The sequence below is a fragment of the Grus americana genome, chromosome 12 (assembly GCF_028858705.1).
Source record: "Grus americana isolate bGruAme1 chromosome 12, bGruAme1.mat, whole genome shotgun sequence".
Classification (NCBI taxonomy): domain Eukaryota; kingdom Metazoa; phylum Chordata; class Aves; order Gruiformes; family Gruidae; genus Grus; species Grus americana.
The window spans coordinates 23132279-23155553 of record NC_072863.1 but is presented as its reverse complement, the minus strand read 5'-3'; the positions used below and the strand labels follow the sequence as shown (position 1 = coordinate 23155553).

Below are 23275 nucleotides of genomic sequence, written 5' to 3'. Positions count from 1 at the left end.
CGAGGTTCTGCCACAGTGGAGCTGGCTGGGACCTGCTGCTTTTGCTGTGGGTGTGTTGTGGGACGGGGGCGAGTTAGTGACACCGCCGGGAACCAGAGCCCAGCCCTCCCTTGCACCTTCTCCAAGGCTGTCGAACTCTCCTGCGAGAGCGGTGGCATGGAAAAGCAGCCACAGCTGGAGCTTATGGATCCCTCAAGTGACCAGAGGAGGAAGTCTCCTGCTGGCGGTAGATTTGTAAACCTGGAGTGCGTTTGGCAGCCGGAGCTCCTCCGTGCTTTCGTCCTGCGTCAGGTCCCCGAAGGGAACCACCAGCCTTGCCTGCTGCCTGCAACGCAGGGTGCTTGTTGGAAAACAGCTTCACGCGGGATCTAGACTGACTGTGATGAAACTTTGTTCCTAACTGGTGTGTGCAAGAACGTGCCTGCTTCCCGACGGCTGGAGCTCTTTAACAGCTTGAGCCAAAACGTAGGTATTCCGAGTGCTTCAGGCTTGTTTCAGGCAAAATGATTTAAAAAGGACCGCAGCGGCTTTTCACGCCGGCTGCTGTGCTGTTTGCATTATTGAAAGCTCACTATGGGTAGCCACGTTCTCTCACTCTTATCTTCTCTGCTTTGGACTTCAGCATTTTGTCAATAAAAGGTAAAAGATAAGACTTGCCTTGATTATTTTTTTTAATTTTTTTTTCCACGTGGTTAAGTTGTGCTTGGAATCAAACTTGGCTTTTTAATAAAATCCCCTGATACTTTCCTAGTTTTCCTTTTAGTCTTGGTACTAAGGTAATGGTGTTACAGCAGGCAGCAAGTGAATCTTAGCAGTGCTTCCTCAAAATCGGTGTCAAAGCATAGATTTTGGTCTTGGCCGAAGGGATGATGGGGTGGCACAGTTTTTAAGGATGCAGTCGTGCTTCCCAGCAGTTGTTTCATCTTATTGGCATCGCCTCCTTTCTGCGCCACGGTGAAGGTGGCCAGAACTACACGTGGTGTTCAAGGTGCGTTTGTACAGCAGGAATTCTTTTCTGCTGCTTAGTTTAAGGGATTTAAACCAAAGCTATTTCCTTGTTGACTGTTCTCAAGTATTGAGCAATGACTTGCAGAGCATTATCTGCAGACACTTGAATTTTCAAGTCAGATGTCTGACTTAGAGCCTGCCGTTGTTTACAGCTGTCTCTCCCCTCCTCCCCACCCCGTGTCCCTTGCTTTGTTGGCGTTGAGTTTCTTCTGCTCTCTCGTAGTCCAGCTGTGGTCCTTCGAAGCCGGCCGAGGAGATGCTGGTTCCCCAGCACAAGTTACAGTAAGTGTAGGCACCGCTTACAAATATATTGTATGGTCCAAAACAAGCAGAAATGAATGGGATTCCTCTGTTGCCTTCCTCCCGCTTCGAAAGCGTAGGAATTTATGCCTTTAACATCCTGTGTCTTCATCCCATTGCTTTTCTGTGAGAAAATTTTCCCTGTTACTCCCAAGAGCTTAATTTGCTTAAGACCTTCTGAAGAAAATTCTGCCCAGAGCTTCACGGGTACCCCAGTACGTGGTCAGTTAGATTAGATCTGCAGTCCTGGTGATATTTTTTTAATTGAAGAAATAGAAGATTTACGAGGCCTGATTCCTTTAGCACAATCTGTTGGAACGGCTGCCTTACCAAGTAACATCTCCTAGAAGAGGGGTTGCTTCTGTCGAGGGTAAGTTGTACTGATTTGTAATTCCTTGATAGCCCTTTCCAAAATGATTAAAATACAAACGGTTTCCTCTGGATAGGTTAAAGTGGTTCTGGTCGGGTATGTAAGTTAGGCAGCGATGCCGGCTTATTCTGTGCTTTTCTCTAGCAGTGGTGGGGCAGACACCGGGCTTGGGAAATCCCTGGGCATCGTGGCAGTCTGGATGTGCTGTAAATTGTGGGGAGCAAAGGCAGGACTGTGCTCCTGCGCTCCCTGCTTCTTTCAGAGGAAGACTTAAAAAATGATGCAATGGTGGGAAGGTCTCTTTTTTGCTGTAGGATTTAAGGTTTTTTTTCTCTTTGAGCTCTCAGGGCAAGAAATGAGAATTGCAGTAGCAGCGAGCGAGACCCAAAAGCGCAGGAGGGTTAGTGAAGTAAAGCTCCGTATGGATTTTCCCCTGGCTTGTTCTTCAGCCACCTTTCTCCTGGAGCAGCCTGGGCCAGTATCGGGTGAGACCAAAGCCAACGTTTGCTAGGGCGTAGTGTTTCAGGCTTGCCAGACAGCGTTTAAATGACAAGCTATCGCTGGCAAATTGGAGCCAGAGGAACTTAATCACCAGCCCCTTTGAGCTCTACGTACATTGAATGGCAAGATAAAGAGTGCTGAGGGGGCCCAGGAGGGGCTGGGGGAAGCGCTCAAGTGCTGCTGAGGTAGAGAGGACAAAAGAAAAATTCAGAATGCAGTGCCTGCCTGTTCTCTGGAAGGAGGGTGAGCGGAGAGCCTCCCAACCAGCCCTTTAGCAAGGAAAATGTCAGCCGGGTGGGAAAAGAAAGGGGTTTTGTCGGTACCTCTGTGACTGACCCGCCAGCCTCGGGGAAACTCTCGACTTGGTCCAGAGCTTTGAAAATGTGGGGGTGCAGAGCAGGGTCCGTCCCAGGCTGGTGCGCCAGGAGTATCCCCGGTGTGACGTGGTGCTTGCGGCGGCCTGGCCGAGGTGGCCAAGTGCCGGTTCGCCAGACGTTCGGGGCGAAGGGGCTCCGGGGGTCTGGGTGCGCAGCTTTAACCTGCCTGACCCCTTGTGCTTGTGAGAGCAACCGGCGTTAGCAGCAGCTATTCTCCATCTTAAAGCCCTTGCTCAGTCAGCTCCCGCTGTCTGCGCTGCCGAGTCTGTGCAGCACAGTGAACGGGCAGGATTTAGTCCTGGGAATGCGTTCTGCCGGATAAAACATCCCGGCTGCGCTCGCAGCTTCGGGGTGCAGCCTGCCTTCTGGGTGCATCGGGAGTGCCGATCCCCGGACGTAGCCAGCTTCCTCTGTCCTTGCTGCCTGCCAGCGCGAACCTCTCTCCCCGTGTCGCTCCAATCCTGCCCCTTCCAGCGAGGTGCAAGGGCCGGCTCATGTGACGGTGACGACACGCCGGGCGTGCGGGGAGGGCCCGGCGCGGCTGCGGGCTCGTCTTCGGCCGAGTCCAGAGGAGAAGGATGCAGCAAGTGCCGCTGTAAGGCGAAAGAGCACCCGCCGTCCCTCGACCCGCACGGCCATGGGACGGACGGGCTCCCGAAGGTGCTCCGGCGGGAGGAGGAGTGGCTGAGCGAGGGTGAGGAGCCCCCTTCCAGGGAGGAAGAGGGGAGGCAAGCCAAGGGGGGACGCGTCTGTCCGTGGGTGCGCGTCGTGGAGGCTGTGGGGCAGCAAACTGCTGGTGGCAGCTCCGGGGCTGCTCCCGCTCCTCCGCTCGTGGGAGGGGGTGGCTGGGCCGGGCTGCGGGGTGCTCTGTTGGATTTCTGCTGTGTAATGGTCGGTTGTTTACTGCCCGTCTGCCTTTTGTCTGCAAACCCCTTCATTTTCCCAGATTTGCTAGAGCGAGGGACGCGGTGCGGAGGCAGACCTCTCCCAGGTGCCGTTGCTGTCGTCCTGCTGCGCTGGCAGGACGATTAATGAAGCCCTGTGGCTTTGCTGTGCTGCAGATGACAGATGCCTGTAACTTTAACAAACACTGCTGCCTCTTTTTTTTTTTTTTTTTTTTTTTTTTTAAGCCAGGCAGACTCTCTTGAGTGGAGCATTAACCCATTTTGGGGACAAGAGGTGATCAAACTGCTGACAAATCTGTGTTTAAAAAATGAACTGTTCTTCTCTGACAGGGTCGCCTTTAACTTGCTGTCTCTAGGCATTAAATACTGATTAAGAGATCCGTACATGAGGAACTGGGGAGACCTGTACGATCATTTTGATTGTGTTTTGGCAAGGCATTACTGAGCTCCTTTTCTTCCTTTATTCCTATCTGGTTATCCTGGGATCCTTGATTTGCAACCAGCCGAGGCAGGAAATATGATCTTGATAAATATTTATGGCTGTCAGCCATTTTATAGTTTGGTATTACTCCTGGAAAAAATGTAAGGATGTTTTCTCATTATCTTCTGTCAGATGGACAGCTTATCCGCTCGCAGGGCTGCAAAGCTGCCGCCTGTGGAGACCGTGGGGCTCTGCTTTTGCAGTGTAAACCCTGCTGGGTTAGGGACGGCAGGCTGGCCCGGAGGGACGGTGTCCGGAGAGCAGGACCAGTCTCCAAGCGGCACCTGGCTGGTCCCGAGCGTGCAAGTCATGACAGACCGTCCCTTCGGCGCTCGGCCTCGCTGCGAGATCCCCGTGCAGCTGCCGGTCGCGGTGGGGATGGGGTCGTGCGGGCCGGTACCTGTGCCACCCTCGGTGCTGCGCGCCGGGGCATCGCTGGGGTGCGGCGACCCACGGCCCCTCCTGCCTTGTGGGGCAGAGCTCTGTGCTGACGGGGTCCCTTGGGGTCCCTCGGGGTCTGGGGCAGAGCTCTGTGCTGACGGGGTCCCTCAGGGTCTTGTCCCTGTCGCTCTGTGGGAGCTCTGAGCTGGGAGAGCGTTCCCAGGACAGCTGAAAGGTGCTGGTCTGGGCAGTTATTCCAGAAGAGCGAGCAAGGAATGACCCTTGATCTCATCTTCTTGCAGAAAATACTTCTCAAAGTAGTCTGTTAGCTAGGTTAAACACTGCTTTGTTAATACTCTTTTTTTTGTTTTTTTTAGGACAACTGTATCTTTTGATCTGTAGGAAAGGTTGCAGTAGGTGTGCCAAAATAAAACGGAACGGGCAGTGAAAGCCTGCTGTCTGCAGCACGGAGACAGGGATTGTTGTGGCACTCCTAGAAGAGTTGGTCGTTCCTGTAGAAACAAAAGCGAACTCTTCTGGCTGGGCTGCTTGGCTTTGAGAGGCGAGTGTGCGGGAGACAGTCGTTCATCTCCCGTTTCTCAGGGTAGACCCAGTGTTGGCTTCTGCATCGCTGGGCTTGGCAGAGACCCATCACCCACGCTTGGCAAAGCCTCAGACCCCCCACCAGCACCACCTCCTTACTCGTGTCTGAAGCCGCTGTGAAAGCGATGTGGCCGTGGCGGTTCCCTTGTCTGGAGGACTGAGCTAAACCGAACGCCAGGCTGGATGCCGGCGTTCCATAATGCTGGTAACACCGTCAGTAACCGCCCCTCCGCCCCCAAAGTGAGATTTCAACGTTCCCAGAAAACGCAGCCATTATCTCAGTGAGGATGTTAAAAATCCACTGGCATGTGCTGGGGGACCCTGGGAATGGGAACTGCACCCAGGTGAGCGTGGTGAGGATGGCTGGTGTCCCGCAGAGTGGCCCAGGTGGGTGTTGGGATGTTGTGCGGTCCGGGAGGTCGTGGTGCGCTCACAGCCCGGGGCTGCCGTCGAGCCGACGCGCTGGACCGAACCCTGGCTTACCTCCCCCGTTGAGTTGTTCTGCTCCAGACACGGTCTCCACCTCCTGGCCTCTGCCGTGAAGATCTGCGGCTCTGAACCGTAGGTGTGACTTGTTTGAGCTGTGGTTGACTGGGACGATGCCTTGTCTTGTCCCCTGTATCAGATAACTGCTTCGGAGGGGCTTCGTTGCCTTCAGAGCTGTGGGGCAGCGCTCGCCCGGACGGCTCTAGGCAGGTAAGCAGGCTTGCAGGAGGAGTAGCAGGTATCTCGGCGCGGTACGTGCCGAACCCGGTTGGCTGTTGTTACGGAGATGATTTATTCGGGGAGGTTTTGGGCCGTCAGATTTGTAGAACAGCGCTTGGGATTTCCAGTGGGGATATTTGAATGGAGAGGTCTCTGAAAGCGTTGGTGTCGGTTTGTGTATTCCCGAGCTGTTGGCCACAAAAATGCGGTTAAAAGCAAAGTAGTTCCTGACAGCTCTCAGCAGAGGTGCCCCGGGTTCTTTACCGTGCGGGGAGGCTCACAGCCTGTGCGCTCCCCGCTTGGGGGGGATCTCTGGAGAACTTCAGTTAACCTGGTTTTGTCCCAGATGAAGCAAGGAGCCTTTTTTAAGTGGGTTGTTTTGTGGTAGTTGTCAGTTGTGCTACGTGACTCATCTTGTTTTCCTGCGGCTTTTTCTCTGTGAAGAGGCTGCTGTGCCAATCTGGGACATGGGCTTGGGAAGACATCACGGGTCTTTTTTCCCCTCTCTTGCTTTTAGATGATGGGATAGAGAGCAACTGTTTGAATTCCTTACTTCTCCCCATTCGAAGACATCTTTGCCCTGGTGGTATCTACAACCTGAATGCGCTAAATGAAATATTAAACCTTATCCTTCTGTATGGGAGTTTTAACACTCCTCTTCCCCACCACCTTTCAGTTTTGGCTGGATTTTGGTTTTTGCATCCTTTCTTTTTTTTCTTCTTTTACTTTTTCTTCTGGATGGCTGTAAACGCTTAGTGTCTTACAGAACCATGGTCGGATTTACTCTCCTGCCCGGGTCTGACCAACCAGCCTCCCCACTCGTGTCTCCGTGTGCGTACGCCCCTGGAAGCTTTTTGTAGCAGCGTATTGCTGGAGAAGAACGCGCGCGGTGTTTGCTCTGCTAGTGTGGAAGACTGGGAGTGCGTGAGCTCAGGCTTGCTCTGCAGAGCGTACGGGCTGTGCTGTGGATTGCCAAGTGAACGATTTGTGATTAAGGCGTTGAGGTTCCCAACTCAGGTGAGAAACGGGCTGCTGAGGACTTCAGCCTCTTACTGCCTTCCCGTAGATTTTCCGCGCTCCGCTTCCCTTCAGTTTGCTGCTGCCTACTGAGGTGGCTCAACGTGGATGTTGGCTGGCAGCACCTTACTCTTCTTTTTCCGACCAGCAATATATGCTGTACAAGACTGTTTTAAAAAGTCCTCAGAGCTGGGATGCCAGGGAGTTCATCTGTGCAGCTCCCTGCTGCTTTCCAGCTTGTTGCACAGCTCCGTCCCCTGCCCCCAAAAGCAGAGCGCGGCGACCGCGTCTCGCCGGCCCGTAGGCAGCCTCGGGGAGCGAGAGCAGCGTGAAGGGCTCCTTCAGGGAGTTTCAAAACTATTATTCAGTGCGTAAAGTAGCGTCACGTCTTCTGAGGATGCTTTCGCACAGTGGGTAGTAGGCTGCGGGGCACCTTTCACCTCCGCTGAACTTCAGCAGAGTGTTTCTTGGAGTAACCCAGGCAGATTTTGCCCTTTCAGCATTTGGTGGCTTAGAAAGAAAAAAATATGTGGAGTGATTCCTGAAGGACTAGGGGGATTGGACTAGATGATCTTTAAAGGTCCCTTCCAACCCAAATTATTCAAAGGTTCTATGATGAATGGATTTATTTTCTGGGAGGGGATGGTGGAACTGGGGGGATGGCACTTGGGAGGCTTTCCTTGGGAGCGTGGATGTTGTCTTCAGGTGGACCTGGCCAGCCCTCGCCACTCTGCAGGTCAATGGTTTTCTGTAGGCCCTTGCGTTACCCACAGCCTTGTTCCATGCTTCCCCCGTGAAGAGACTGTCTTGTGACCAAACCGTTGGGAACGTACACCCACACTAAGCCTCATTTTCCATGGGCTGGAGCGGGGTGGACAGAAAGCCGAGTGGCTTGGCTGAGTTTGTCTCAACTGAAGGGAGGCCGCGAGCCCCGATTCGGTAACTTCCCGAGCCCCGTTTGGTACCACTTTCTGCCTCTGAGGCCCCCCCGGCGATGGGGGGGGTCAGGTACTTTGCTTCCCCCATCTCCCTGCTCCCGTCCGTAGCCCGTCCTGCTTTCGTCTGGAGCCACCCGGGACTCCCGTCAGCTCTGCTGGGGGTCTCGAATATTCGCCTGCTCCTCTCCCCTGTGCTTTCCTCAAACGGCAGAGCATCATCACGGCAAGTCCTGGATTTCGGGAAAAGTTAATGTCTGGGTGTTAGTGTTGGTTTACTTTGGTTTCCAGGACCGACCCCATCTCTACGTGAACTGCTGGGGAAGGGCGTACCCACTGAAATCTGTGCTTTTCCCCCAAGTTAGTGTTTTGGTAATTTTATTTTAATTTTATTTTTTTTTTCCTAAAAAGAGGGAAAACTAAGAAATGCTCAATTTCCCCCCTCCCCAGGATTTTCCTCATATAATGGAGGAGGGATGAACGGCACAAGCACAATGATGGATTTCCTGGAGGAACCTCTTCCTGGTGTGGGGACCTACGAAGATTTTAACACTATAGATTGGGTGCGAGAGAAGTCCAGGGACCGGGACAGACACAGAGAGGTAAAATTTCTTACTACTCGCTGGCAGTGAGGCAGAATAATGAACTTGCTAGAGCTGATTTTAGTGCTGATTGCCGGACGAGGGAGTCTCTGGAGATACCCCCAGGGTGGGAGCGGAGAGCCTCTCCGCAGGACCTTTCATTTGAGGAAGAGGAACGCTACATTGAACTTGTTGCAGTTTATCAATTGCTGCTTCTCTGCTGAAGGCTTTTATTTATTTAAAAAGCTTCGGTGGATTTCTGATAGGCATCCTGAGTGCCTTAGCGGCATGCTTCCTTGTGCCGTGCTAAACTCGCTCGACTCTGAAGCACAGCGAAACCTCACGGGAGGAGAATGTGTTATTTGGAAGAATTACATTGCTGTCGCATGGCTAACGTGGAAGAATATAAGCACCCGTGATCCTGGTTATTGATAAAGAAACGGGATGTTTTCTGCTTGTGCAATTGCACTTCTGAACAACGCTCTTCCCATTGGAATGTTTTTGTGCTGCATGTTTGAGAAAATTAAGTGCAATTCTTTCAGAATTCGTTCCCAGGACTTCACTGCTCTCTGCAATTAAAGGAATCGGGTTAGAAAGCAAGGGATGCTGTAAATAAAGCACCAACGTCCCCAGCATGCTCCCGATTGACGAGCAACCCTTGCTGGCAGAACTCTTGCACGGTGATGGGCTGAACTCAACGTGTCTGTTTACTTGCCAAAATATTCTTTAATTTATTTTTTTTTTCCCCTGAGCCTCACAAAACAACTTGTCTCTTAATAACAGCGCTCAAACTGAACGCGGTCCCTGCTCAGTGTGTGCAATACAGTGTAATGCCCAAACTCGAGCAAGTACAGACCAAGCGAGGGGGCTCCGTGCCCCCGCTACCTCCTGCCCAAAAACCTGTTCCCATCTGTGGGTTAAGAGTAGAGACCCAAGAGGCTGCTCCCACGTATGCCCCCACGCGCACACGCGTGTACAAAGATGATGCCCGTGGGCGTGGAGCAGGACGATCTGTTTCCTGTCTCGGAGGGATGCTCGTCTGAAAAGATCGCTCTGTCTTTATCCAGAGAAGCTGAACGCAGGTCAAGGCAGAAGTTACTGCTGGCCGAAGAGGTGCAGGGCTGGTCCAGTGACCAGAGAGATAAAGGGAAGAGTTTTGCTGCCCACCCCAACCCCTGCCTTGATCAGTGCAGCATCTGAAAGACAAAAATCCAGGGGAAAAAAAACAAACGATGATCATTCACGCTGAATTGAGTCTTACTTTATTCCTCATTTAGTGAGTAGGAGTTGTTTTCATCAGCGTGCCTTTGTATCTGGGAATAACAGTGCTGTACTGGAATGTTTCCCTTGGGAGAGGCGGCCGGGCGCTGGGCACACTGTCACAGTTCTGTCACCCTTTTGTCCGCCTGTCAAGAGCAGTGAGACTGACAGGCTTCAGCCGCCCCTGCCCACGCAGGCAGACCTGGGCCAGACGCTGTGCCGGGGCCTCTCGGACGGGTCCCAGTCCCGCTTCAGTGCCACCAGCACGGCTCGGTTCCCAGCCAGCACCCTCCCTCTGGACCAGTATTAATCCTGCGGCCTCGCTCGCGCCTCTCTGCGCAGCGCTTGGCAGAGCCTCCTCTGCTCCAGCCCAGGTCTGGTCTGGGGTACGGATGCCGTAGCTGGCGACTCGGAAACGCTGGTGACGGCTTCTGTTTGCTCTCGCAGGTCGTGGGTATCGATATCGATAAAGTGCCGGGGGCAACGTGCTTGAACGGATTCTTCAGCGTTGGGATTTGCTTGTGGCGTCAGGATGTTGGCAGCTCGCTCTTACTGACGAGTAGCGGCTTTGAAAGATTAAGGGATGAATTTTGTCTTGTGTTTGTGCAGAAGACACCTAGGAGGAGAGCGTTACTTGAATGTTTTATTTTCTGCTGGAAAAAATGGAAGTATCCTCGATCCGTTCTTGTACGTCTCCTAACCAGAGCTGCATTTACCGTACCAGCTGCAAGAGCAGCCGCTGCCTCGTACTTTTTCTCTCGCCCCTGGAAGCAGAGTATGTCATGATAGCTGCCGTTCTGAATGTTAGGGGCTAATCTTCCACTAACAGTGTCCCCATGGAGGTTTTTAGAGCATATCCACCAAAGCAGATCACTGTCCTAACAGATTGTTGTTTCTTTTTGGAAAAAACCCTCTTCTAGATCACCAGTAGAAGTAAAGAGTCCACGTGGGCGCTGATACACAGCGTGAGCGATGCCTTTTCTGGCTGGCTGTTGATGCTTCTCATCGGGTTGTTGGCAGGTAAGAGCAAACCTCCGTTTAAAACTGAGTCCTGCGCTGCAGCATTGGTATCGATTCCTACCACAAACCCTGTGGAGCGGGAGATTTCGTCCCTGGAGCAAGGGCTGTGCGAGGGGCTGCACCGATGGCCGTGGCTCTGCCGCCGCTTTGCGATTTATGGAGAATTATTTTTACGTGCTTTGAGGCAGCGTTTGTGTAAATAGCCAGGTACAAAACTGAGATCGGACGCTGCCCTGGACACTGCTCTGGATCTGCTGCTGGTACAGAGCTCTGAAATAAATGAATTAAAAATCAAACCAGCAAACCAGAGCTGATCAAAGCGTGGGTCAGGAGAGCGTCACGCTGTACGTCTTTGCTGAACGCTCTTCGTTGGCACTGGAGAGGTTAATCCCAAGGACTGCTGGCAAGATTTTCTTCTTTCTATTTTTTTCCCTACTATACTTAGATATAAAAAGTGAGAGGCGTTTCTTGGGAAGTCAGGCTTCTTTCAGAGGTGGACTGGCTGAGACCTCTAAATGACTTCAGAAGCAAACTTTGGACCTGGCGCAGCAGAAGGAAATCAGCTGGGTACAGATCTTCCCGAGAGAAAGCAGCTAAGAGCGTTCATCACGAGGAATGAAATTAAATCTTCTGTTAATATTTACATAGGAAACCTGCTAGCCAGTTTTTCATTAACTGGAAGATTTGCTAAATGTTTATTGCTGCCTCTGGAGCTTGTGCTAGCACTTGCTTGGACAGATCAGAGGTCTCTGTTCCTGGCCTCTGCGTTGATGTGGCGTTTTTGTTGGGACCAGAGCTGATGGCAGCTTTCATCTTTGGGGATTGTAGGAGTTATTCTTAACAGAAAAATAAGAAACTGCTTGAAGATTCCTCTTTTAAAAGCTGAATTACTTTCTGTACCAGCTCTCCGCTTTGTTTCACTTGGCACAGTTGTAACTTTCCCCTCCTTTTTTTTTTTTTTAGTCCTTAAATTGGGACTGGAAATGTTTTCTCCAAATTCAGAGTTATTCCTGTCACAGACCAAGCGTTGTTAGTGTAACTCCTGGGTTCCAGCTCTTGCTCTGGAGACTGGTGACACATTTTGTCTGCGTCCTCCAGAAATGCAATACATCCCTCTCTGCCTCCCAGACTTCTTCCTGCGCTATATTTAATAACCGCTCTTTCAGCATAATTGAGAAGGCTTAATTTCTAGTGATGTAGGGTGGGGTCGAAAGCGGTTTGCAATGGTCAACCTGTGAAATATTATTAGGCGTACTCAGTTTCCTGACCTGCTCTTTTCAATATATGTACTTAAATCCTCCCAATTAGCTCTCTACAGAATAAAAGTTAATTGTAGGCAAAAATCTCGGTACTGGTCTATTTGTTGGTGAGTCAAAAATTAGTAGGGCAGCCTGTAACCTTCAGGTATTTGAGTTTGCAGAAGGCAATTATTAAATTTTTATCTTTCCTTTTCTCTTTAAACTAGGTTCCTTAGCGGGTCTGATAGACATTTCTGCCCACTGGATGACAGATTTGAAAGAAGGAGTGTGTTTAGCAGGCTTCTGGTTTAACCACGAGCACTGCTGCTGGAAATCCAACACAACCTTCACGGACAGAGACAAGTGTCCCGAGTGGAAGAGCTGGTCCCAGCTGATCCTCGGCCACGGAGAGGTGACGCGTGCCTACGGCTGGCTTTGCTGCCGCGTGTCCCGCTTCCCCAGCCCGTATCATCGTCCCTCGCTAGTGATCTGGATGTATATGCCAGACGTACGAGCTCTAGGCGGTTCAGCCGTTGCTATTTTATATCGGGGTCTTTGGAGATAGGATTGGTTCGTATCCCCGGAACCCAGCAGATGTAACTCGTCCTTGAAGCCTCAGACTTGCTGTAGTTCTCTTTGGTTTTGGCTGATAACCACGTGTGAGATTACCTGCTGCTTCTGTGTCCTTGCTTCAGTGCGCAGGTTTGATGTGATCTCACTTGAAATGATCTAATTTGGGTAACTTTCTCTGCATTCCAGGGGGCTTTTGCGTATATTCTCAACTACTTCATGTACGTTATCTGGGCCTTGTTATTCTCCCTTCTGGCTGTGTTACTTGTGAAGGGGTTTGCTCCATATGCCTGTGGCTCAGGGATCCCAGAGGTGAGTGAGAACGAAAGCGGGTCGGGTTGTTTTTAAGGTGGGGTGGGGATCCAGCACCCAAAGATTATAAAAGCCTGCTGTGGAATAATAATTTCTTGCACCTTAGATGGTGGCTTAATGTATGCTTTTACCCAAACTATTGCTGAAACGTGTCTAGTACTTCAGTCTCCGTGCAGTCCCTTTAAAAACGAAATATTTTGGCGTTTACTGCAGGAGGCACACACAGAACCGTGCCGTTTGTGTGAGGCAGGCTGCAAAAGCCAGCCTGAGATTTTCCTCAGCAGGGATGGTGGCCCCGAAGGAAGGACTCACATGGCTGTTTCTGCCTCGGCACAGAGGGATATTTTTACCCGCTCTGCGCTACTTTTGATAGCTGGGGGAAACTCTGAAAGCTGTGGGCAGGATTGGGAGCGCCTTGTAAAACAGGAGCTCTGACCAGGGCTTGAATGAAAGCCTGTAGAGCTTTGTGTGCTTGACTTCCAGATCAAAACTATCTTAAGTGGTTTCATCATTAGAGGCTACCTGGGCAAGTGGACACTGATCATCAAAACCATCACCTTGGTGCTGGCGGTGTCCTCCGGGCTGAGCCTGGGCAAGGAGGGGCCCCTGGTGCACGTCGCCTGCTGCTGTGGGAACATCTTGTGTCACCTCTTCACCAAATACAGGAAGAACGAAGCGAAGCGCAGAGAGGTACGGAGACGCGCCGGTGTTGTCAAACCGCTGGGGTGGTGCGGGGGGGCTGGCGCTTTGCACCGGCTGTAACTTGTTCCGATGCGGCGTGCTCTCGGTCCGCCTCGGCGCAGCACCTGCTTGGGGCAAAAGCCGACCCGGTTCGGAAGTGACGCCGCGGCATCTCCCCAGCGCAGGTCATCGTCTCGTTGGTGATGGGAAAAGTCAGTGCGTTCTGGGAGGGGAAATTACTGCGCTTCTGTTTTACTGGAGCTTTACCTAAGGCGAAAGCGTAGCATGAAATCAGCTGAAACAGAAGGGGAGTTGCCAGTGATGGTCAGACCCTGGCTTACTGCACGCTCGCCGGAGAGAAAAATCGTACAAATTTAAGTAAAGACAAACAAAAAAAGAGGGAGAGCCTGAAAATGTCTGACTGTCTTTGGTTTCTGTCCTAGGTTTTATCAGCAGCTGCAGCTGCTGGTGTGTCTGTAGCTTTTGGTGCACCGATTGGAGGAGTGCTCTTTAGCCTGGAAGAGGTAACATCAGCATTTTCTATTAGCTCTTGGCGAGCTGTTTTATTGCAAGAACTGACCCTGCTGCTTTAAAAATACAGTCCAGTCATAACTGCTTGGGTGTGGAAAGGAGACCCTGTTGAATACTGATTGGTGGTGTATTTACAAGGCCAAGCAACCTAAAAGCTTATTGGGGTTTCAGGTAATTCTTCCGAATACCGGAGAATTTATTTTGGATGATGTCTGTCCATAGCTTTGCGATAAACCTGTTGGTTTCCCCTGGTCTGTCCGTGCTCAGCAACACTGACTGCTCACAGCCACGGCCTCTCTCATGTTTTCCACACGTCCGCTCTCTCCTGACAGCTCTGTCCCAGGGTACCTGGGAACAAACTTACCTGGCTTATCAAACCCCTTTCCTTCCCAAGGCACTTCTAACCCCTGGTCTTTGGATCCAGATGTGAAATGGATCACCACCGCTTGCTTCAGGGCTTCGCTCGGAGGAGGAGTGGGCTGGTTTTGCTCAGCTGAGCAGTAGTTGTGGTGGCAGCTCCAGCTAGCGCTGCTGTTTGGCACTTCTGGACTTTGCAGAGCATGCAAGGCAAATAATTCTCCGGGTTCAGCTCATAGCTGATTTGCGACAGCTTTTATTAGCCGAGTCAGTCACCTCCACTCCAGGGATCGTAGAGGGCACTTGGCGCGCTGGAAGCGTGCAGGTCATCGCAACCGCATTGAACGGGAGCGCAACACAGAGCCCCGGGTGCTTGGCTGGAGAGGAGGGTACGCCGCCGGTGCGCGTCGATCTCAGTCCTTGCTTTGACTTCATGCAGTGGGCAGCGATCGGTGTATGACAAGCGTTAAAGTGACTGAATCCGCTTTGTCTTTCCTTTTCAGGTCAGTTACTACTTTCCTCTCAAGACGCTGTGGCGCTCCTTCTTCGCTGCTCTGGTCGCCGCGTTTACCCTGCGCTCCATCAACCCTTTTGGGAACAGCCGCCTGGTTCTCTTCTACGTGGAGTTTCACATGCCATGGCATCTTCTGGAGCTCGTGCCCTTCATCCTTTTGGGAATATTCGGTGGGCTCTGGGGAGCTTTCTTCATTCGCAGCAACATTGCCTGGTGCAGGCGCCGCAAGACGACCAAGCTCGGCAAATACCCTGTGCTGGAGGTGTTTGTGGTGACCGCCATCACGGCCATTCTGGCCTTCCCCAACGAGTACACCAGGATGAGCACCAGCGAGCTGATTTCTGAGCTCTTCAATGACTGCGGGATTTTGGACTCATCCAAGCTCTGCGAGTACGTGAATGATTTCAACAGCACCAAAGGGGACGACCTGCCGGACCGAGCTGCTGGCCCAGGAGTCTACACAGCCATGTGGAAGCTGGCTTTGGCCCTGATAATGAAGGTCTTCATCACGATCTTCACCTTTGGCATGAAGGTGAGAATTGCCTGTAAAGGAGCTCACGTTCTCCTCCTCCTCTGCAGGAACCCCACGTCTTAAGAGTTTTATTTGCTCGACGGACAGACATGTTTTCCTCCCCAAGCTGTGTTAAGAAGGGGACAAGGTGGTTGCCTGCAGTTACTTGTTCTGTTCCTCGCAGCTGAGGGCAGTAGAAGGCTTTTAGCCTGAGTGTGGGCGCCAGATGCAGCCACTGTGTCTCAGGGCTTCATGTCCCATTTTCCAGACGCATAACGCTTCTAAATTGTCCTGCCTCAAGCCTTTTTGATATATATGCAATAGCTAATTGCAAAGCAATCGTTATCTTTATTCGTAAATGCTTACTTACCATAGCTGTTCCTTGGGCAGACGGTTCTGGACTTGTTTGGGGGCAGCCTCCCGAGCTGTGGCCGTGCTGCCGGGGTCTGGGGTTCCGCAGGTGGAGGGGAGCATCTCCTCCGCCCCCCGTTCCTCCAGGGCTCCGTCCAGGAAGGTGACCCCACCGCAGAGGTTTGGACATCATTGCTGCCCTGAGGTGGCATCGCTGAGCCCGTGGGAAAGACGTACAGCGTGTGAGAAGGCTGTATGACAAGTGTGTCAAGGAAAGGGGGGAGATTCCCTGACTCCGGAGAACAGGAGCTTTTGGAGTCCGGGACAGCTGAAGCGCAGAGGGGAAACTCGCTGGCAGCGGCTCTGCTGGGTGTCACTTGTGCTGCGCGTGCTAATTCCAGGCTCCCTCGCTTTCACGGTGGAGTCTGAATTTCTGCCGGGGAAGAAGGGCGATGCCACTCCCGGTACGTGAACCGGCAGAGTGGGAGAATCCCGTGCGTGCAATAACCACGTCCTCGTGTGGCCGGAAAGGCACGGGGGAGTGTTAGCAGCGTGTGGGTGACGCTGTGTTACATTCTCTTGCGAAAAAAGCTGTAGAAAAATCCCGTTCTGTTCCATACTAACCTCGTGCGGCCGTTTCTCCTGCTCAGAAAGGAGTAAACGTAAACTCTGTGCAGAGGAGCACGGGGGTGCAGGGGTGGCAGAGCAAGGCATCCCTGCCAGTTCTAGCTTCAGCGTCACCTCTAACTCGGTCCGGTTAGAACTTCTGTCTTTGAAACGTCCGGGAAGCGGCGCGCTAACCGATGGGTGTCTCCGCAGGTGCCCTCGGGTCTCTTCATCCCCAGCATGGCGGTGGGCGCGATAGCGGGCAGGTTGCTCGGCGTGGCCGTGGAGCAGCTGGCCTATTACCACCACGACTGGGCCATCTTCAGCGGCTGGTGCAGCCAAGGCGCCGACTGCATCACTCCCGGCCTCTACGCGATGGTGGGGGCTGCAGCCTGTCTAGGTAAGCGAGGTGTCTCCTCAAGTCCCGCCTGCGGTTTGGGTCGTGGTCGGCCGTGCGAAGACACGTGGTGGTGAAATGCCGCTGCTGTCCTCGCAGCTGGCTTCGCCTCGAGAAAGGAGGCTTTGTAGTAGAACGTGCAATTGCTTCTCATCCCGTTTGCGTTCTTTTGCCGGCCCCAACCTGTCGTCGGACGTGACAGGTTTCAGCGGGCAGCTGGAACAAGCGAGGCTGGCCGGGGACGGTAGATTTTCCTGTGGGGTTTTAATGCATTTTACTTCCTGTTCTGGCCTTACATCCTATGATGTAACTCTTCTTTCAAGCACTCTGTTTTTTGGTAACACTCTTCCGCTTGGCTGAATTTGAGAAGTTGAGTGCACGTGACTGAACTTCACTTTCACTGTAATTCCCAATCCTCTCCTCCATGGAATAACGCGTTTAACTCTTAAGGGACAGCTTTACTGTATCAGGAGAAACTCTCATTTCAGGAACAACAAAAGCATGCTACCAAACCCCATCTTTGGCCTTTTTCAAGGGGATACACCTTCTTTCTTGCATGCAACTGATGAAAAATAAATACGGTTCTGCTTCATTAACTGTTCTGTTTACCACTGGGCAGTACTAAAGGGTGCGTGCCCCTTTAGGGGATGGTTATTGGAGCAAAACTCTTCTAAAGTCTTTGGGAGTAGCTTTGGGACTTGAATCTCATAATTAAAATGCACCGAGACAAAATGCTGTTATAAGAGACTGATGTCAGTATTTAAGAAGACTCATCTATTTTCTCTGGAAATGCCTCAACGGTTTTAGCGTTGAAAACCTACAAAAGCGCGATGAACGGTAGTCAGAGTGTCCGGCTCAAAGCTGGCAAACCCGCAAGGTGAGTTGTGTGACGCCCTTGGGGGATTAATGGCAGAGACCCGCGGCTGCGGGGACGACCCTTGCCTGTCGCGTACGGCTGTCGGAGGTCGCGTTTCGTGACTCTGCCCGTGGAGGTGTGTAAAGGCCCCTCTGTGGCGTGGCCGGGCTGGTTTGCAGCTGGCTGAGTAACACGAGAGGAAGTTCGTCGTCTTTTAAGGTTGCTTCTGAGTTCAGGGAAAAACCTATCAAAACCGTGTAGCAAAGCCTTGGAAGCCAGCCCGTGGCACGACGTCCTGGAAGGGACAGATGGTTTCGGCGCCGCGTTCTGCGCGTTTGGCTCCCTCTGCGCTGCTGAATGTGACGTAGGGGTGCGAGCGCGCAACCTCGTGCTGATAAAGACCTTCTGTAGCTGCGTTGGCAGAGGACAGCTGTAGCACACCTCAGAACAGCCGTCCTGCCTGGAAACCCCCAAAACCGCCTGTCGTGACGTCTGTCTTCCTGTGCTCTGTTTGCAGGCGGAGTGACCCGAATGACCGTGTCACTAGTGGTCATTATGTTTGAGCTCACTGGTGGGCTGGAATACATCGTTCCTCTGATGGCAGCAGCCATGACCAGCAAGTGGGTGGCCGATGCCATCGGGCGAGAAGGCATTTACGACGCCCATATTCGCCTCAACGGATACCCTTTCTTGGAAGCCAAGGAAGAGTTCTCTCACAAGACGCTTGCGATGGACGTAATGAGGCCAAGGAGGAACGATCCTCCTCTGACTGTCATCACTCAGGACAGCATGACCGTAGAAGACGTCGAGACCATCATCAACGACACCACGTACAGTGGCTATCCCGTGGTGGTGTCACGGGAGTCCCAAAGGCTGGTCGGATTCGTCCTCAGGAGAGACCTCATCATTTCAATTGGTAAGAGGCAAGACGCTGCGCAGATAAATGACGCCGTCACAGGCCTTACATGGCACCAGCCATACTTTACTTGACGAGTTTAAACACCCGGCAGTGACGGTGGCTGCGCATTGGGGTCCGCGTGGGTTGAGCGCGAGGCCAGCACGGCTCGCCCGGCGCAATCGGTATGGCTCTGCTGGATTCCCAAACCTTAGGGCACGGTTGAGGCTTCTTGCCAGCAAGAACTAAGCTTTCCCAACTTTGTGGGTGACTGGACGTGGAAAGCTTTCTTAGCTGTTAGTGCCTCGAACCTTATTTTATTTCATTAAGGAAAAAAAGCCCGGTTGGTCCATGTCCTGAATATTGGGTCGCTTCTGAGGTGGTGCTGTCAAACCTGCAAATATCCGTGCTGCTGTTAAAGTCTTCCTTCTCTCTTCCCCGCTGAGAGCCAGCCTGGTCACAGTTAGGTTCCTCTTGCTCTCTGGTTTCTTAGAAACCTGCAGGTGCCATTTCCCAGCGTGGGACCTGAGTGGAAGTCCTGGCATTTACGTGGCCGAGATGCGTGGCAGCCGTGACGTTAGGCAGAGCGTGCGCTGATCTCACCCCTGGGGTGAAACTGGAGGCCTTAGAGGTTATGATGTCGTTATTAGAAGATAGGATGGAAACGTGTCGCACCCTCCTTGGGTCATCGGTTGCCTCGAGAAACAGCGCAGGTGAAGGGAAAGACTTTTAAGGCCATCCCAACGTGGGCAGAGAGAGAAGGGTGTGCTCTTTGGTTGGGAAAGGGAAAGGAGGGATGATATTTAATCAAATATTTCTCTTCCAGAAAATGCCCGGAAGAAGCAGGATGGGATTGTGAGCACCTCAATTATTTATTTCACTGACCACTCTCCTCCGCTGCCTCCAAGCTCCCCCTCGATGCTGAAACTCAGGAGCATCCTGGACCTCAGTCCTTTCACAGTCACAGACCAAACTCCCATGGAAATCGTCGTGGATATATTCCGCAAGCTGGGATTGCGCCAGTGCCTGGTTACTCACAACGGGTAAGAACGCTGCAGGCGGAGCCCCAGGCTCCCCGGGTTGCCTGTAGACCTGAGTCAAAACCCGCTCTCCTTGGAGTGAACAAAGGCCTCTGATGTGGAGAGCACTGAGCATCAGCTGGAGCGATTGTTGTCTGGAAAAAAGCAATTCTTAAGATAGAAGCCGAGGGATCCGTTCCCGCAGTGGGCACCGGCAGGAATCCTCTCCCTGTGCCCTGCTGCCGTGCGTTTGGACCAGCCGATCCTTTCGGCTCCTGACAGGCAGCCGCGTTGCTCAGCGTCGCTCCCCAGAGACGTTCTGCCGATGCCTGTCAGCACCTCTGAAGGCACGGCTGCTGAGAGCGCTAGGACTTAAACTGCAGCACTAGGCGGTCAGGTTGATCTGTTCAGAGAAGGTGGGTGTTAAGAAGCATTAACATTTGTCCTTTGGGTATAACCTCCTTACCTTATTTTAGTGTAAAATACCGTAAAATAGAGTTTCTGTCAGGGTTTGTGAGCACCGTACTTTGTGTGGAACGTCAGCACCGTGATCCGAAGAGGCACTTCAGCCTCTGTGGGGCGTTAGGATTGCGGGAGCGAGGATACCTCTGCGCGGGGCGATGCACTGAAATGTGTTCTCATTTTCAGGAAGCTGCTGGGGATCATTACCAAAAAGGACGTATTAAAGCACATTGCACAGCTGGCTAACCAGGACCCAGATTCCATACTCTTCAATTAAAGGCAGAGTAGTAGGTATTGTGTGTTCAACACAAAAGAAACTTTACAGACCATCCTGGATATACTTTCCTATTTTTATTGAGACCATGGAACTGTTTTCAGCGTTTCCTTCCGTGGAGCTGAAGAAGATAATTTTTTCCTACCAGATAACCAATTGCACTACATAATCTGTGGAACGTAATCTTCTTTTTAGAAGAAAAAAAAAAAACCAAGACTTTATTTCCGTTGCTTTTGTGAAGTTGCATTGGAAAGATTCCATGAAGGAGTAAAAGCAAAATGCTATAGAATTATATCTCCTCTTCTTCTTTTATTTGAACTCTTGTTACTAACGTGGGGAGGAAAAGACAAGGTCTATACCTTCAGAAATTTTGAAGGAGAAGGATGATTTTGCACACAGCGTTCAGGTGGCGGCAGAAAGATGCGGTTGTAACTCAGGGGTGGTGTATTCCCAATTAGCCACTTGGTAAAAACGAGAACCTTGTAAAGTCAAAATAGGGGAGGGGGAAAAAAATAATTGGCTAGCTGAGGATGTTTTGCTGGAAGAGGGGAAAAAAACCCCACAAACCCAACCCCCCAACCCCCCCCCCCCCCCCCCCCCCCCCCCGAAGACCAGATCTTAAAATTGGGCCCAGTTTCTAATTGGGAAGAAGCTTATTTTGATTAATGTTCTGTGAATGTATTTAATTACTCTGACGCCGCCTTGCCAGGAGAACCCCGAGGAGGCGGCAGAAGGAGTTAACACTTGTATTCTCGTCGTGATCCCTTTTTTTAGATACATGCCTAAGGGTTTCTCCTCCTCGATTTCCCTCGAGCGTGCGATGGAATGGCAGAGCTGAGCCCTGAGCTGGGTTACTGCGCTTCCCAGTGACCTCCGATGCCGCAAGGTTTTGCACAACCGACCTCCTTCCTCAGCAGTGTCTTAGGTGGCTGCGGATGCGCGCGGGACAGCCCCGCGCCCGGGACGTCTGCGTGGGTGCGTGCGCTGCTCCCGGCCCCGCTCCTCAGCCCCGCGCCCGACTCAGGCCCGGACCCCGGCTCTGGGATGGGCAGCACCGCCACTTTACGGACCCGCACCGCTCGGTGCCTCTCCTCTTGCCGACAACTATGCAATAAAGCCCTTGCTGACCGCTGTCAGCCGAGTAACTCCTTCCACGTCTGTGCTCCTTGAGACCCAGATCTTAGCAAATTATTTTCCTGTTAATAAAATTGTGACCGTTTACTGGAATTTGGAAGGTATATGAATGCTTTCGGAGGTCGGCGTTGCTCACCGTGGTCTCAGTCTGTGGCGGACGTCGTTTTGCCGCCGGTGATGGCAGAGCTCCCCCGCCGTCCGGCTCCACCGGGGCTGCGGAAGGGAGCCGAGCTGTTGAGTCGCAGAGTGAGCGGGGGCTCTGGCTCTGCTCCCCGAGGGACAGAGGGACAACCCTGCGCTGTTGAGCGGGTGTTGGAGGTGGTGAGGGCTCCCCTCGGCCCCCCCAGCCCAAGGCTTGGTGGCAGGAGGTGACGGTTGTCCCTGGGAGGCTGCCGCTGCCCGTCATCAACCTCTTCTGGGGGGAGCGGGGGCTCCTGGCTGGGGTTGCCTGGAAGTTTGGTCAGTGCTGAACTCAAATCAATTCCTCGTCTCTGCTCGGTCAGAACCCAGCACGTTTATTTTCCAGAGCTGTCCGACAGCGCGTACCTGCCGCGTGGCTTTAGCCGGGCAGTGAGCTGGCGATGTCTTGAATTCTTGCGTAGCTCAAAGCCGAATCAAGCCCGGATGTTACCAATGGATCAGGTACCTTCTGCTTAGAAAATAAATGCCTGCGCTTTGCCTGTGGTGGTTTCGTACAGCAGGAGATGGTTGCTGAGCTGAAACGAAGCCTGCAGCGTGCCCGTAAGTCGCTCTCGTCCTGGAACGCTTCGCGTCCTGCCTTGGCTTCGATTAGACCCGCGAGAGCCCGTGGGAAGGCTGCGGGGACCCGCTGCGGAGGTGACGGCGAGGGTGCGAAGGGAAACCCGCCGGCAGGCTGGAGCATCGGCGACGACGGGCGGGTAAAAGGGAAACGTCGCAACGGTACAAGACCTTCCCTTGCCTCTTGCTTGAGCGGCTCTCTCCGCTCTCGCTTCTCCTTAATGCGGAAACCGCTCGTTTTCCTGCGAGCGGGGATGCATGACGTTTTACCGCCTGGAGGGCTGGTACGCGTGGGCAAGCTGCGAACGGGAGCTTGGGGCGTGAATCGTAGCTGCTCGCTCTGTAAGTGAAAACCTGCCGACCCCGTTAACCAACGTAAATGGTGTCCGTGTAAGGGAAATACATTTCAGCTCCAGACCTGTATCTGAGCCGTAATTCTCTGTGTAGGGAAACTTGCAGCAAAATTACCCCGTCTTCGTTATTGCTTTAGCTACAGCAGCGACGCTCCGTGCCCGGAACGTGAGGGGATTACGCGGGTACGGATGTGTGCGTATGTACGGATATGTATGTCAGGTGCGGGTTATAGAGGCTCCTGGCTGTTCGCTGTCTGCTTTTGTTGAATTCCTTTAATTCCCACAAAAATAAGTTCAACACTCTCAGCAAAAATTCTGTGCAAGGAGGAGACTGTACTCGGGTTTTTAACGCGAGCGCTGGCCCAAACCAGCGGGGTTCCTTCCCCGGGGCAGTCCCAGTTGCCGCAAAGGGTTTTGTCCGGTCCGGGTCCTGCTTTTCCATTGCCCTACCTTCGGAGCGACTCCAGGAGGAGCCCTGGGCTTTCCTTGGAGCAAACCCTGGTTCTGCGAGTCAGAGCTGGAGAGGATCGGCACGCTTGGTAACTAACACCAAGCCCGTGGTCTCCTTAGCGGAGCAAGGAGCGCTGCTTCCAGCCCTGGGCTGGACGGGCGGAGAGGAGGTTGATGCTCCTGGAAACGCCTTTTCCGTCCGTTGCTGAATCCCCCTCGCTGCCGGGGAGATGCCGTGCGCGAGGCGGTGGCGTAGGGCGCTGTCCCCTGTCTCCGAACGCGCTATCGGGAACCCTCCTGGGGAGAGATTCGGGTGCCCGCTCTGCTGTCGGGGTGCGAGCTGGGGCAGCTGACCCTGCCCTTCCCCCAGCCTGGTGCTGGGGTTTCATCGGGACCCAAAGTTTTATCGTGGAGGGCCCGGGCGCTCTGCTCGCCTCGTCTTCCCCCTGTCCGCAGAGGAGCTCCCATCCTCCGAGCGTGGCCGCGGTGCCATGCAGTGGGTAGGGGGCCCTGATGCCAGGATCCCCGCTGGGACATGGGGGGGTCCGTGAGGGGGGTCCC

The 23275-nt window shown here is 52.9% G+C and overlaps 2 protein-coding genes across 17 annotated transcripts in view; both read left to right on the top strand.

The window, feature by feature from the left end:
- Window positions 1–21245, top strand: part of LOC129211714 (H(+)/Cl(-) exchange transporter 5) — a 34243-nt gene extending 12998 nt beyond the window's left edge. For 6 of the 15 annotated variants that reach the window (XM_054839248.1, XM_054839252.1, XM_054839246.1 and 3 more), the window contains 11 exons: window positions 8034–8185; window positions 10345–10444; window positions 11910–12094; window positions 12442–12564; window positions 13048–13254; window positions 13689–13769; window positions 14637–15179; window positions 16329–16515; window positions 17886–18284; window positions 19090–19306; window positions 19931–21245. In XM_054839248.1, coding sequence (XP_054695223.1) covers window positions 8034–8185; window positions 10345–10444; window positions 11910–12094; window positions 12442–12564; window positions 13048–13254; window positions 13689–13769; window positions 14637–15179; window positions 16329–16515; window positions 17886–18284; window positions 19090–19306; window positions 19931–20021 — 2285 coding nt within the window. In that variant the 3' untranslated portion in view covers window positions 20022–21245. Of the gene's footprint in view, window positions 1–3073; window positions 3251–7922; window positions 7944–8033; window positions 8186–10344; window positions 10445–11909; window positions 12095–12441; window positions 12565–13047; window positions 13255–13688; window positions 13770–14636; window positions 15180–16328; window positions 16516–17885; window positions 18285–19089; window positions 19307–19930 lie in introns of those variants that run through there. The other 9 variants (XM_054839256.1, XM_054839254.1, XM_054839255.1 and 6 more) reach the window with 4 other exon arrangements.
- A 139-nt stretch (window positions 21246–21384) lies between these two features.
- LOC129211724 (uncharacterized) overlaps window positions 21385–23275 on the top strand; it is a 31710-nt gene continuing 29819 nt past the window's right edge. For both annotated transcript variants that reach the window (XM_054839286.1, XM_054839284.1), the window contains exon 1: window positions 21385–22051. In XM_054839286.1, the coding sequence (XP_054695261.1) occupies window positions 21857–22051 (195 nt within the window). In that variant the 5' untranslated portion in view covers window positions 21385–21856. The remainder of the gene's footprint in view (window positions 22052–23275) is intronic.